A 14,585-nucleotide genomic window follows, 5' to 3' on the forward strand; every position below is an offset into this window, starting at 1 on the left:
GTATTTCACATAATTCACAAATACCGGGGACCGAGCTTTGCTCTGGAGTACAAAAGCATAAAAAATGTATCAAGAAAGAAGAAATTATAATAACATTCATAGTTCAGAAATGTTCTATCTAATCACAGTTTTAATTGAGATTACTTCCCAGAGGAATGCAAAAATTTCCCTCACAAAGGCCCGGTTGCACAAAAGCCGGGAAATTTTTAATCCTTATTAATTTCACGTGAACCAAATCAGAAAAGACCATTTCAAAAAGATGGATCTACTGGAATTAATCAGGATTGAAAATAACCCGGTTTTTTTGCAACCGGCACTAATTAGACTACCTGATTGAATGATTACAAAAGTTCAACAGCTGAAACATAATTTTGACACAGTCCCACACACATGAACTCGCTCACTCACTTCCATCATCAACAGAAGACAAAATAATATTATTATCAGCTGTTTTTCCAAGGATGAATAATGATTATCCTTTTAATGTCCTTCAGCGAGTTTTCCCAGGGATGAGACCTAGTGCAATCGAATTCTTATATTATAAACCTACTATGTTCTGAATTTCGTGAGAATCGTTATTGCCGTTTTCGAGATCCGGTGAAATACAAACATATAAACATCTGAACATCTAAACATTTGAACAGAAATTGCTAGATTAATAGTATAGTATATATTTTATATTGATGAAAATAAATAAATATTGAAGAACTTTCTATTTATCATCAATTACCATTCTGATTTCAAGTGGATTATTCTGGAAAATAGGTGGAACATACTCTGACCTTTCGCAAGACTAAAGGCGAACACACGCAGCAAAAAGACAAACGTATGAAAACAGACGGAGAAAAAATCAAACGTCTGCATGCAGACGTGAGCAGACATATGCAAACAGACGGGCGTCTGATTGCGTTTGTCTTAAAGAACCCTTCCGATTCACTTATATCACAATCTACTTCTATATTCTCAACAATCTTCTACTGTAACTTCCAACAATAATTTTCTAATATCACACCGATTGAGGGTCAAATAAAGCAGCAATGAAGACAGAATCCTATTTAACTTCAGAATTATTCTAAACGAGAACGGAGGTTTAAATAAATTTATCGAGTTTCTTAAGCGTTCTTTGACTCCCTAATAAGGATTTTTTTCCTTTAATAAATTAGGTAAATTATAGTATATTATATAGATCTGTATAGTATATTGTACAAGAATACTACCGTATATCATTCTACTTATATCAAACTACTTCTGATACACTGTAAACTACATGTGTTCTACGAGGATACTGAAACTAGATATTATCATTTCATTTATTTTATAAAACACTATAATCATAATATACAGTAGTTATGACATTGGAGGAAAAACTAGGCTGAGCCTGAACTATTTCTCTCCAAAAATTTTGATAAAATGTTAATGTTGTCCAAAAGTTAAGGTTATGTAATCACACACTGCTTCGTTACTTGATTTTTGGTCCAGTAATAATTATTTGAAAATTTTGAATTTTGAAGGTTGACGTAATACTCTAAATAAATCACAGAAGCGTATTATTAGCGTATGGTTTTTAATGGTGGGGAGACCCAAGGGTAGTTCCATCTCGCCGATATATAGTCCAAAGTTCCCTGATGAGAAACATTGAAACTGAAACTATAATTTTATCCTAAATCCGCAAAGCACCACTGGACACAATAGACTTTATAAATATTTTTTCAAATTCAGAAAAACATTACTCTTCATGAGAGGCAGGAATTTCTTACGTGACAATATCACAGCGCTTATTCTGGAGACGCAACTATGAAGTACAATTTTATTATTATTGTTGAAGCGGCACGTGACTGTGTATGCGCGTGTGAGCGTTCGAAGCCCGCCCGCGTTCTTGCATTGACGAAAATAGTTCGACAGAATGACATCGCGAACAAGATAATACTACGTCTCAGGCCTCACTCATGATTCCTATTGGAACCATTCAAATTAGGATGTAAGCCATTTGCAACCAGCTTCCAGCTGAACAACTGACAGCTTGACCCAAATTTCCGATATCATGAACACAAGTTTCTAGAAACCAGCCAATATTTGGCTGAAATTGGAAAATTATTTAAATTTTAATTATTGGGCTGCAGTATTATTAATATATGATATATTAAGCTATTTATTCTACTATATTGAATTATATTCTACTGTTCAACCTAGGAAACAATTTTGAAACTAATATTGAATTAATCTTAAAAATAAGAAATAACTTATTTTATTTTATAAGCTATAAAATAAAAAATTGAAATTGTCAACTAGAAGAGTACAATCAATGCTAAAAATAAATGTACAGTAGTTCTATTCCATTTATGATAATAACAAATAGTGAGTAGGTTTTTTTTATTTTGTATCCAAATTTTTTAAATAAGTGCAATATTTCTAAAGTTTTTAATTTATTGTGATTCATTTAGAGTATAAAATCAATCTTCAAAATTCAAAATTTTAAATCACATTTCTGGACCGAAAATCAAGTGACGAAGCAGTGTGTGACTATATAACCTTATCTTTTGGACAACATTAACATTTTATCAAAATTTTTGGAGAGAAATAGTACAGGCTTAGCCTAGTTTTTCCTCCAATGTCATAATTGTATTATGATTATAGTATTTTATACAATAAATAAATAAAATAAATAAAAAATATGAGTTACATTGCAAATTTGGGAATTTGAAGCAATGAAGTACTATTTAGATATCGACCAATTCATTTGATTAAAGACAATTTTGAATCATAAAACCCGAATCTATTAGATCATGAGATTACATCATCAAAGAAGACAGTGAGAAAAGCTCATCATTTTAGGGTATTCTAACAAGCTTTGAAGTCAAGCCTATTAATAATTACTAAGTATCTATTCTAGATTCTAAAAGATAATTCACTAGTTCAAAAAAATAATAATAATTTGCAGATTTTTACTAATTTATTGTGTATCAACGGAAGTTGATTAATAGAAACTGAGATTTGATTTATTAGTGACTTGTTTTGTCATAAATTGGAGAATTTGTGCACCATTTGATTATAAGTTCACAGCGATTTAATGTGCAATTAATACGAGCAGAATATGAATATTTAATCGGTTATTGTTGTGCTAAACACTATAAATTCAACTGTTCTACTTTTACTGCTGAATATGAAATATCCAATGGCAACAAAAGAAGAGCATGAAAAGTACTGTACAAAGAGATTACAAAGTAATAAACTAATAATAATCATCACTATTTTCTACCGTATACTCGAGTCCAAGTGATAAGGCATTATTTCCAAAATACATTCTAGTATTTATTGTACTGTAGAGGTGATGTGGTAGATATCTATATTGAATAAAACTACATTTTCAAGGCAACTTCAAATCATTCCATTCAGCATTCAAGTGCAACTTTCTTTCAAGAAAAATATCGGAAAATCTTCGCCAGGTCAAAATTGTACGTTTCATGCACAAAGTGATATAGTGCGATGTGCGTGCCTTTTTAGTGGTCTCCACATTATTTGAACTTGGGTCAATGACTGCAACAATGCATTAACTAAAAAACCGAGGCACACCCATTTGACCTCACTTCAGTCCGCCTATATTCTTTATGGTAGCCACATTTTTCAAGCGATGAAAAACTTCCTATACCTTCTTCACTTCAATAATAACACGGACTTATGCAATTGTATATCAGTAGTTCAATCTAGTATAGGAATATTGATTTCGAGGTTCTTAATACTCTTGAAACTGTAATTTTGGAAGCATCCAAGTATATACTAGATTAGAAGCATCTAAGTAGGTAGTAGATTTAAAATACAATTTTTCAAAAGTTTAAAGTACCAATACCAAATTTTCACCTTTAAAATATTAGTTTTGTTATCAAATTCTCTCACTTTAGAATAAATTTCTTATTGGTAATCCTTATTACCAAGCAAATCATTAAAATTAACTAAGGATGTTTTAAATAGAAATACAACTCAGTACCCTTTTTTGAATTATTTTATCACAACATGTTTCGGACATTCATGCCATTTTCAAGACTTGAAGGGTACTGAGATTTGTATTTCTATTTATATTACAAGTAGCCCTAAACAGAAAAGAGACAATAAGGAGATTTTATCTCAGAATCGGCATTCAAATTATCAACATTTAGGAAAATAGTACTGACAGCGATATTCCACCTGGGAGGATGTTATTTCAATATTGTGACAGCTTACCACACAGATGTATGATCATGGTATCCTTGGAAATGTAACAACGGAATGAAGAATTACCTGAAACAAATAAATACAATTTATTAATGAATAATTGACAGTTAAATCGTAATACATTACTAAATAATCTGAACAATACAACAATGTAATACTCATTATCTATATATAAAGCACCATCATCATAAAAACGAAGAAATTGAATAAATTAATAGTTGATTGCTATATGGGAATGTAATAAAGAATTGATAATTCAGGAATTTATATTTTCTAAGACGTCATTGATGATGAATTGTTTCATTACATTATATTTGATTTAGCTAAAGCCTTGTAACATACAAAACCATTTTGGATTTCATGAATTGAGAATTTCATGAATTGAATGAAATATAGACCTAATAATGCAGTACGGTATTAGAACTAATGAGAAGCCAACACAATCAAGTAGATCCACTAGTTATTCCAATTTATATTTGATTTAGATAATTTTGGCACAGTTTGAATAAAATTCATTTTTGAATTGTATTTTCTTTACTGGCCCAGTATTCAAGCCTGACCCATGAAAAATATGTGGGTATGTCAGTATAGATCATTCATGTACTAGACAAAAAAACACCACCTAGTTACACCCCAAAGATCACACATCACCCCTCACCCCATTTGCCGGAAATAGGTAATAATGATGTTTCGCCATCTTAAATAAAGGGTGGTTTGAATTAACAAATACCGAAGGTGAGATAATCCACACTCTCGATGTTTCACTTTTTTACAGTTGGGCAGTACTAAAGGAAAAAGATAAAATGGAGCTCGATTTTAAATAAAACCAGATTTGAGAAGGGAATTTTACCATCATTACTTGGTTAATAATATTGAACCAGGAATATGAAGCTCTATTATAAAACCAGATACTCATAAGGAAGTACATAAGGCAGAATGAGCTGCATGAGGTATAACCTTTATTCGAAACCATGTGAAACATAATAAATTTCTCTAAAAACAAAATAGAATAACCTGCACTTGAATATATTGCAATACCACTCAATAATTAAATACAAATCACAAGAATAATAATTTCCTCAAATTATCAAAATTTTACCAGTTATTGAATTCAAAACTCATTTCCCCAAATCACTACAAGTCCGTCCATAGTTTCTTCCAGTATTTTCTAAAATGTCTACAATTCAGTGAGTTCTGCACAGAACAGTACAGTCAAGTCCTTCTTTAACCAGTAATTCAATACTCATCTCCTAAACCACTAAAAGTTCATTCATACAAATCTTCTTCATCTATTTTCTGAAATTTCTACAATTCTTCCTCTTCTTCTGGCATTACAGCTCGGTGAGACCTTCAGCCTCTCACACGAGAGCCCTCCACACATCAGGATCACATGCCTTTCGTCTCCATGCCATAACTCCCATCCTCCGGAGATCATCCTCCACTCCATCTTTCCATAGGTTGCGTGGCCTACCCTCTCGTCTTCTACCTTCCATCCTGGCCCTACAAATTGTTTTTGGCATTCGATGTTCTGCCATTCTCTCAACATGACCAGCACAGCACAGTCTTTGCGATTTAATGAAACGGACCACAATTATTTCTTCAATTCAGTGAGTTCTAATGAAACATAAACTGCAAGGGAAAAAGTAAATTCGTATGGCTTTGTTGGTGGGGAGTCTCTTGCGGGAAGGTCCCACCTCACCTGAATATATCATTTAAGCCGTCAATGGCACTTACGACTGTCATACTTCAGCCGGGACCGACAATACTGCAAGGAGAACAGTACAGTCAAATCCTCAAGTATAATTGCATAATATGTAAACAATATATTATTGTTTATATTATAAACAATTAAATAAAACGTCTAAGAAATTGTCAAATTCTTAGTCTTTTTATTAAATATGAGTAATATTTACCACAGTATATTAACCACAATATCAACTTCTCAACTACACAAAAAGTGAAATATTTACAAGACCATCTACATGAAAACTACTACAAGTTCATTCATTCATACACTACTTACATCTTTGTGGATTTTCTAGAATGTTAATACAACCCATTAACAAGTACATGATAATATAGAGAGGTTGAATTGAGACATTGATGAGTATTTTACACTAACTGTGTTTATGTCAACTATTGTAAATGAGATATACAGGGTGTTTCAGAAGTAGTGTCGAACATTTTAGGGTATTTTTCCTGGATGATAGGAGACTACAAATGTCGTATTTGAAGTGTCCAAAACTCAGCGGTTATCCTTATAGCTGCCATTTTGTTTTTTCAGAAGTAGTGTCGAACATTTTAGGGTATTGTTCCTGGATGATAGGAGACTACAACTGTCGTATTTGAAGTGTCCAAAACTCAGCGGTTATCCTTATAGCAGCCATTTTGTTTTTTCACTTAGGAATTTTTATCTCAAGAACGAAATGTTTTATTGATCTGAAATTTGGCATTAATATTTATGCTATGAAGACTCAACTTTAAAAAATTTTAATATACATATTCAAAATGGCGGCCATTTTAAATTTTTGATGGAAAATTTAACGAAAACCGTTCACTATACAGAAAATTTACAAGAGACAAAAAAGTTAGTAAATTTTATCAAGATTTCAATGAAATCCTTATTTATCAAGATTGGTTGAAGAATAACAGAGAAATTAATTCTTTTCGAGTTTTGGACACTTCAAATACGACATTTGTAGTCTCCTATCATCCAGGAACAATACCCTAAAATGTTTGACACTACTTCTGAAATAAAATACTAAAATAGACGAATAATGAAAGATCTTGAAAACTCTTAATCTTTTCTCTATGATATTAGCCTGTTGCAACCATACGACCTTGACTAGACTTTATTTCAGAGCGCGATGTGGGGAGGAAAACGGTGTCAGCTGTGGTGAAATTCACCTCCAACTTTCAGCATTGGTTGAATGGGAAGCGTTGAAGCTATATGTTAACAAATTCTGACAGTTTGGAGTGAATCGCGCGACTATAGTTCACGAGTAGATAACAGCAGACAAAAATCGCGAAGCCAAATTAGGCCGCAGAGTAACAGTAGAATACTCAAACCGCAGCCGATGCTATCAACCGGCAAGATGAAAAAGGAAAAGGAAAGACGACTGGCTGCCTACTCAATTTACACAACGCGCCGAATGTGAAACAATAGCGCACCTACAGTGGCGACCAATCAATGGACAGACCATCCCAATACTCTCTGCTCAAAATGGAGTTGGACGATTCAACTGGTGGCACAGCCGAATTTATATTTATGATAATTTGTGATTCATTTTTCCAGGAATCCATTTGCAGGTAGTTTTTTAATTAGATAGAATAGTACCTTTTTTCTAAAGTCACAATATACTGATAATAATAATTTGTAGAGCATAAGCTAGAACCTCTCCACAATTAAAAAATTGATTGAATGTGTTTTAAATTACTAATATTTAGAATATTAATTTAATTATATTGATACAGTGAAACCACTCCATAAGGCCCATTGACGGCTCAAATTATATATTCAGGCGGTGGGACCTTCCCGCAAGGGACTCCCCACCAACAAAAGCCATACGAATTTACTTTTACCACTCCATAAAATTAAGAAACTGATTTGAAGTGCTTCAACATACTAATATTTATAATTTCAACGAGGAACGTGTGGTTCTCTTCTCCATCACAAGATAAGCCGTGAATTATCTACAAAATCCATACTTCCAAATATTCTGCCTCCTTCACTAGAATCGCAAATAAGTATGTTTGGAATAAATTGAGATGTCGGTTCCACCAAGCCAACAATCAGGGTTCCAGGACCGTGAGTACCTATGGAAATCAACATGTTTTAGACTGGTGATATAACAAGAAAACCTATAACTGTTGGGAATCGACGACCTTCCAATCTATTCCAATCACGGTAACGGAGTGGATCCAGAATGAAAATCACATTTAGTAGTTAGAGACAAGATTCAACTAGTTAATTTCCAGATATAAGATATAAAACTTTATACCGTTAAACTATTGAGCAGAACTTTAGATTACTTATGTGAATAAACATGGAATAACGTGGATGGTAAATCTATCATAAAATATAGAAGAAAACAACAATATCAGTGAACGTCTACAGAACAATCATTAGAAATTGTTCTACTCCTATTCAAATTCTTCAGCCAACATATCTGCAAATTATGATATCAAAATTCGGAACTTATTATAGAAAATATCATATCCGAATTCAGGATGAAGACAGTTTTGTGCTCAGCCTGTTGTTCTCTTCTGATCATTGAATATATATTCTACCTTGTAACTGTATTGATAAATAGATGAATATTCTATGAGATTATGGAATTGAAATAATATTCAACTTACAAATACGGTCGCAATCCATCTTTGAGATTATCCACTACAACACCAACCGAAACCAATAAATTTTAAAGATGATTTCAAGCCACAACACTAACCAAAACCAAACATTCACAACGTTAACAATGTCCAAGAGCTTTGAATTAGATTGTCACGAAAAACTATGATAATTTAGTGTTCCAACACTGACCGAATCCAAAAATTCACAAAGTTAACTATGTCCAAGAGCTTTGAATTTGATTGTCGCAAAATACTGAGATTATTTATTATTCCAACACTAACCGAAACCAAAAAATGCACACAAAGTCCAAGAATATTGGATGAATTAGATTGTCGCGGAAAACTATGATAATTTCGTGTTCCAGCACTAACCGAAACCAGAAAAACTTAAATGTCAAAGAGCTTTGAATAAGATTGTTGCGAAAAACTGATAATTTATTGTTCCAACACTAACCGAAACCAAAAAATGCACACAAAGTTAACAATGTCCAAGAACTTTGAATTAGAATGTCGCGAAAAACTGTAGTAATTTAGTGATCCAACACTAACCGAAAACAATGTCAAAGTGTAGTAGGTTCTGAATGAAAATTAACAATGTCCAAGAGCTTTGATTGTCGCGAAAAAGTGTGATAATTTAGTGTTGTTGGCGACAATGTACACAACAGAGCATTGCTGCACAAGGTGCTCGAGGAAAGGCCACTGTCGAATAGTGGGTGCTTTGCTTCCGGTTTGTTGGATTCACCGGCGGAAACAATTCTAGAACAAAAGGATACACCGCGCCTATCTCGCCACAACGGTTTTCCGATGCCCAGAGCACAGAACACGGCTATTTAAAACAGTAGTGGGGATTCAGTTTAGTAGCTGCAACACTTATTCTTCTTAAAAACACGATTATTGAATATTGGTTGAGATCAAGAATATAGGGTGAAGAATGTATCAATAACTAGATTAATTATAGGCATATTTTACTGAAAAATACAGGTAATATGTAGAGATTATAGATTCTATAATATATGGACAAACAATGATGATTATAAGAATGAGGTTGAACCAACCGAGCGAATACTTGTTCTGAAAAAAGATTAATAACATTCTAGATTTAGCCAGTTTGAAAGCTCCAAAGTCATGAGAACTGACATTGGATTCATACAGTTTTGTAGACATAATTTATTATGCTTCTCATATGTTCGATTGTTTCTATGTGTTTTATGCTCTAAAATTCTTAAGCTGGGTTTACACCAGAGTTAATAACAAGGAATTTTCTGTTAAAGACACAAGTTATTAACTTTTTTAAAAATAAATTTTTGAAAATTCAGTCAAGTTAATAACTTTTTGTCAATAACTCGAGTTATTAACTCCGCAGCTTAGCTCTAGCTCTATGCTCGTTTGGTCCAACCCCAGCCTAAGAATGTAGTCCTGTAACATTTAACATACTGTACATAACAAGTTATGTTTGCAGCACATCCCTCTGTAGGCAAAACAGTGTAGAGAGATGATTTATGAGTTTTTAATTGATCAATAAAGTTACAGTGAACAATTTTCTACTTTGGAATAAAAATACTTTTTTCACTTCAATATATTATGCTTATCAATACGAACAAACCTTGCTAATTAGTATGATAAAATGTAATAATTTGTGTTTGCAGTGCATCTCTCTTTAGGTTGACGAGAACGTAGGGATGAGTTTTCAACTTATCAACGAGTAATTGATATACTTTCATCAGCATCTAAAAAATGATGGGTTACTTACTAGAGCAAGGGCATAGTGATTACCGCATTCAATATTATGATTGATATTGAAGTAGGTCTGAATCTGATCAAAATCAAGTGGGAGAGAAACCGAGGTAGAAGTTATGCGTCCGGAGAAACGGATAGTCTCCGGTGATAATGTGCCAATATTAAACTAAAAGTTATACAGAAAGTATCCACTGAATTGAAACTACAAACATAAAATACGCCAATCTGATTCATGTAAGTGGGGTACAAAATTATATTTTACCAACTCTACACTACAATGATTGAAAATGTTTTTAGAGCCTTGATATTGTGTTAGTGAGATCAATCAGGCTAAAGAGTCTCAAGAGGTGGATGAAAATTGAAAACCTCGAGACAGTGTTAGTCTTAGATCAGTAGCGTTGAAAGATCTCAAGAGGTAGATACAAATTTAAAACCTCGAGACAACGTGTGTCTAAGGTCAATCACGTTGAAAGATCTCAAGAGTTTGATGAACACAATAAGACAGAAGCGCATCCTCTAATACATCGGAAAAGTCACAACACATGCACGCGAACATACATCACCGACCTCAGGCTGACGCCTTGAACTGTGTAGCCTGAGTCTGAAAATAGCCTACTGTTATGCGCCGACCAATGCAAAGAAATGCAACAGCATGCAGATCTAGATGCCTTGGTCAAGATGAGTGCGTACTTTTCATTGCAGTGACCGAGCCTCCTCCAATATTAATGTGTGCGGCGGACCAAGACTTTTAACGGAAAGTGCCCATATGTCATACATTTCCAACTACTCATAGCATCCACTTCAATCTACATTTCATTCTACAGAGTTCATTCAATCGGGTTTTCATAAATTAAGAGCTTAAATAAATAAAATGTATTATTTATTAATTTAAACTTGTAAATTGAATTAATAAATTAAGAAAATTAGGTTTTTATAAAATAAAAAATGTGGTTTTTAACATAAATTTAAAAAAATGATTATTAAACAAAGGTGTAATTATTGGGTTAGATAAAATCCATCACAACAAAAAGAAACCACTGTTTCCAAGAATATTAGAAATAAAATTATTGACTAGAATAGAATATTTATTTTGTTCAACAATAATACAGACTCATCCATACATGATTTCCATAATGTTTCTAAAGGGAGAATTGAGGCACAGTCATACACTCTTACATTCAACGCCCTGTAACTGTAATAAATATGTGACATAATACATTAAAATAACATAGCCTAATTTAAAATCAGAAATATGGTTAGCGTTTTCTTCTATTACAGACAGGTAATTGGTAGTCAAAATATCATGTCTGAATAAGGTAAAATTACATTGAACTATCATAATTACTGTACTGTATATATTGTGTAATTATAATCATTGTACCATCACATTCACTACGGTATTTATTTATTTATTAATTTATTTACAATGCAAATGACACTAATGAGATAACATAAAAAGATAAAATAATAAGGTAGTCTGGTATACCAGACTTTCAATAATAAAAAAATAATCAAATCTGCATTGAACAAATAATGCATTTGCAAATGCCTTGGAAGGTATTTTATGACATTTAAACAATAAGATTCGTTATAATTGAAAAAAATAGAGGAAAATGGATATTTGGGAGAGTCCGGTCTCACAATGTGTCAAACTACCGTAAGATAACTGAAAACTTGAATAATTAAATAGTTATTATTAGTAAAAATTGATCAGGAATATTTATCAACTTGATTAATGAATCAGTCAAAGAAATTCTCATGTAACTTAATAACTACAAAATATTTAATAAAACACTGTAATAAAGCAATTCATTTAAAGCCTGCAAATACTAGCCAGAAATGGAATAGGTATGGTAAGTTCAGTAATTTTATGTGATCCATACCTAAGTTTACCATTTATGTATAAAAATTAATTGTTTTAGAACATAAGCAGATATCAAGTAGGATAATATTTAGCAAAAAGTTATGGACAAATTAATAGACCTTATAAGAAATTCCATGTGAACTTATTTAACCACAAAACCTGTCAACTGAGCTAGTTACAATGGAATATTACTAATAAGTACTGTATTAGCAATCAATAAACAACTGTATTCATTAGGGCTTGGAGCCCTTATTCTGTTTGAAGCAAATAGTCTTCAATTATAAGTATGCTTTATACTTTATAGTAATTGGATTATTTTTATTTTTCAAAGCCCTCAGAAACTATTAGACTTTCATAAGTAGCTGTAATATCGACTATTGAGGTATGGGAGTTTACCACAAATATACACAATTTCCAATTAAAATACAGAATTTCCTAGACGCCATAATAACTGAGATCAGAGTTCTCCTCTGATTAAAAAAATGATGTATTTTTTAAACAAATTTGTCAATTGAAAATTAAGTTAGTATACTGTAATTAGACGATATGTAAAATTGGTCTTAATTTTTATAGTAAAGATTAAACTATAGCCTATAGAACTGGAAAGAAGTTTTTCCAATTAATTTGATTAGTAGTGATTTGTTTTACTAAAGTACATTAAGATATAAAAATATAATGGTATGGCACTATCACTAATATTATATTGAAATTGAAACAATATGATCTTACCTGACATATTGACTGACTAGTGATGTTTTTAATAATCTAGGCTATATTTTTTCAATTATTCAAAGCATGAAGAACATAGCATAGATAATCCAATTTCAAAACATCTTTGGGATGAAGTGTACAATTTCAGAGAAATAAAGATAAGTCTTCAGAGCATGTAATCATACCAGCAAATTCAATTTATCTCAATACCTAGTGAAGTATCTTGTTCAACAACTGACAAGTTTAAATAAAACTATCACTAATTATGGGATGTTAAACCAACCTTTTAGCAAATGTCAGTTAGAATATAATTTACATTATTGCTTTTCATTTTATATTGTTCAGTGCAATGCCTAAACTTAACCCTACAAAACATTTTACTCATTACAACACAAAACTAATAAGTTCACAACTGGAAACTATTTGGACCCACCCACGTAGCTAAATTTTCTCAAGTTTAGTTGAACTGATACTAAATTACACGGGATACGTATAAATTTGAATAATAATTATCAATGTGCTACAAAAAAGAAGCAGTTATTCTGTGATTTTAATTTACATCCATGTAAACGAACCATTTGCACCATTGAGGTTACGTACAAGACAACACCACTTGATAATCGTTCCAATCTGTTCCGTTCAAACAAATCTGAATGATTTCACGAAAACATTAGCTTAGGATGAGATGATAATTTGAAACATAACACAGAAGAAACGTCATAGGTCATTCAGAAATTGTAAAAATACTCAACTTGGTAATTTGACAGTGCAGTATAACTAGGGCAGGCTAACACGAATATTGGTTGACATCACAAAACTATGAAGTTGAATGTGGGCAAATTGTGTATACACTTATGAAGACTTATTTCTTACAGTTTGTTGACATAAAAATATACGAATAAGTATTCAATTTACCTGTAAAATTCGGCAGCCCAGCCTTCACGTCTTGCTCAGCCATTTTTGCACCAACTTGGATGTTCTTATTATTCTTCTTTTCCTTCACTTGCTGGCCAGTTCGGTTGCCGAACTGCATTGTGGGTCTCCGACGTTTCCTGCGAGCTGTGACGTCAACATCACCAGATCAGTACCACAGAAATTTCAGTTGTCTGCTGTACGTTGAATTGAAAACTTCTTTGTAAAGTACAGTGATCGGCATCTAATTACAAAAATGAGGGATTCAGAAGTTTATATTGTTTCAGCCGTAAGGACACCCATAGGTAATTCACCCTGTTATCTATTAATAAGAAAATAAATGAACTTGAGAGTCTTACATCATAAGATTCGTAACTTAATGTAGGATTCATTTTCAAATTGAAACACAGGTCATCAAAACTGCTCAGGAAATTTGAATAATTACTATTTTTAAATTTTCATCATGTGAACTATGATAAATTGTGTAGGTGTATATATCGCATGTCATAGTTTCCTATTTTGATGGTTGAAAAAAATTGTTATCACTGTAATCAAAAACATAACCTATACTTTTCAAAGGAAATTATTGTCAAAGGCTTTATCAATGGTTTTGCTCAAGATTAACGCAATTTCCTTTATCAACTATATTTTATTAAAGAGTGTAACAAGTTTTTGAAGAGTACTATTGCACAATGCTTCTTTCTACTATACCATAATAATAATTGAGATTACTATTGATCTATTATACCATTATACTGTGGAAATATTACAATTTCTCTTGTGAGAAGAGTGAAAAATCTCT

At 32.2% G+C, this 14,585-nt stretch overlaps 2 protein-coding genes across 4 annotated transcripts in view; one reads left to right on the plus strand and one right to left on the minus strand.

Annotated features, from left to right (window-relative positions):
* Nucleotides 1-13,879, minus strand: part of LOC111052973 (MAP7 domain-containing protein 1) — a 331,750-nt gene extending 317,871 nt beyond the window's left edge. For 2 of the 3 annotated variants that reach the window (XM_039432975.1, XM_039432967.1), the window contains exon 1: nt 13,787-13,878. In XM_039432975.1, coding sequence (XP_039288909.1) covers nt 13,787-13,829 — 43 coding nt within the window. In that variant the 5' untranslated portion in view covers nt 13,830-13,878. Of the gene's footprint in view, nt 1-13,786 lie in introns of all 3 variants that reach the window. The other variant, XM_039432960.1, reaches the window with a different exon arrangement.
* A 39-nt stretch (nt 13,880-13,918) lies between these two features.
* Nucleotides 13,919-14,585, plus strand: part of LOC111059604 (acetyl-CoA acetyltransferase, cytosolic) — a 39,023-nt gene continuing 38,356 nt past the window's right edge. The window contains exon 1 of the mRNA XM_039433003.1: nt 13,919-14,088. Within this exon, the coding sequence (XP_039288937.1) occupies nt 14,040-14,088 (49 nt within the window). The 5' untranslated portion in view covers nt 13,919-14,039. The remainder of the gene's footprint in view (nt 14,089-14,585) is intronic.

Source organism: Nilaparvata lugens, chromosome 7, assembly GCF_014356525.2.
Source record: "Nilaparvata lugens isolate BPH chromosome 7, ASM1435652v1, whole genome shotgun sequence".
Lineage (NCBI taxonomy): Eukaryota > Metazoa > Arthropoda > Insecta > Hemiptera > Delphacidae > Nilaparvata > Nilaparvata lugens.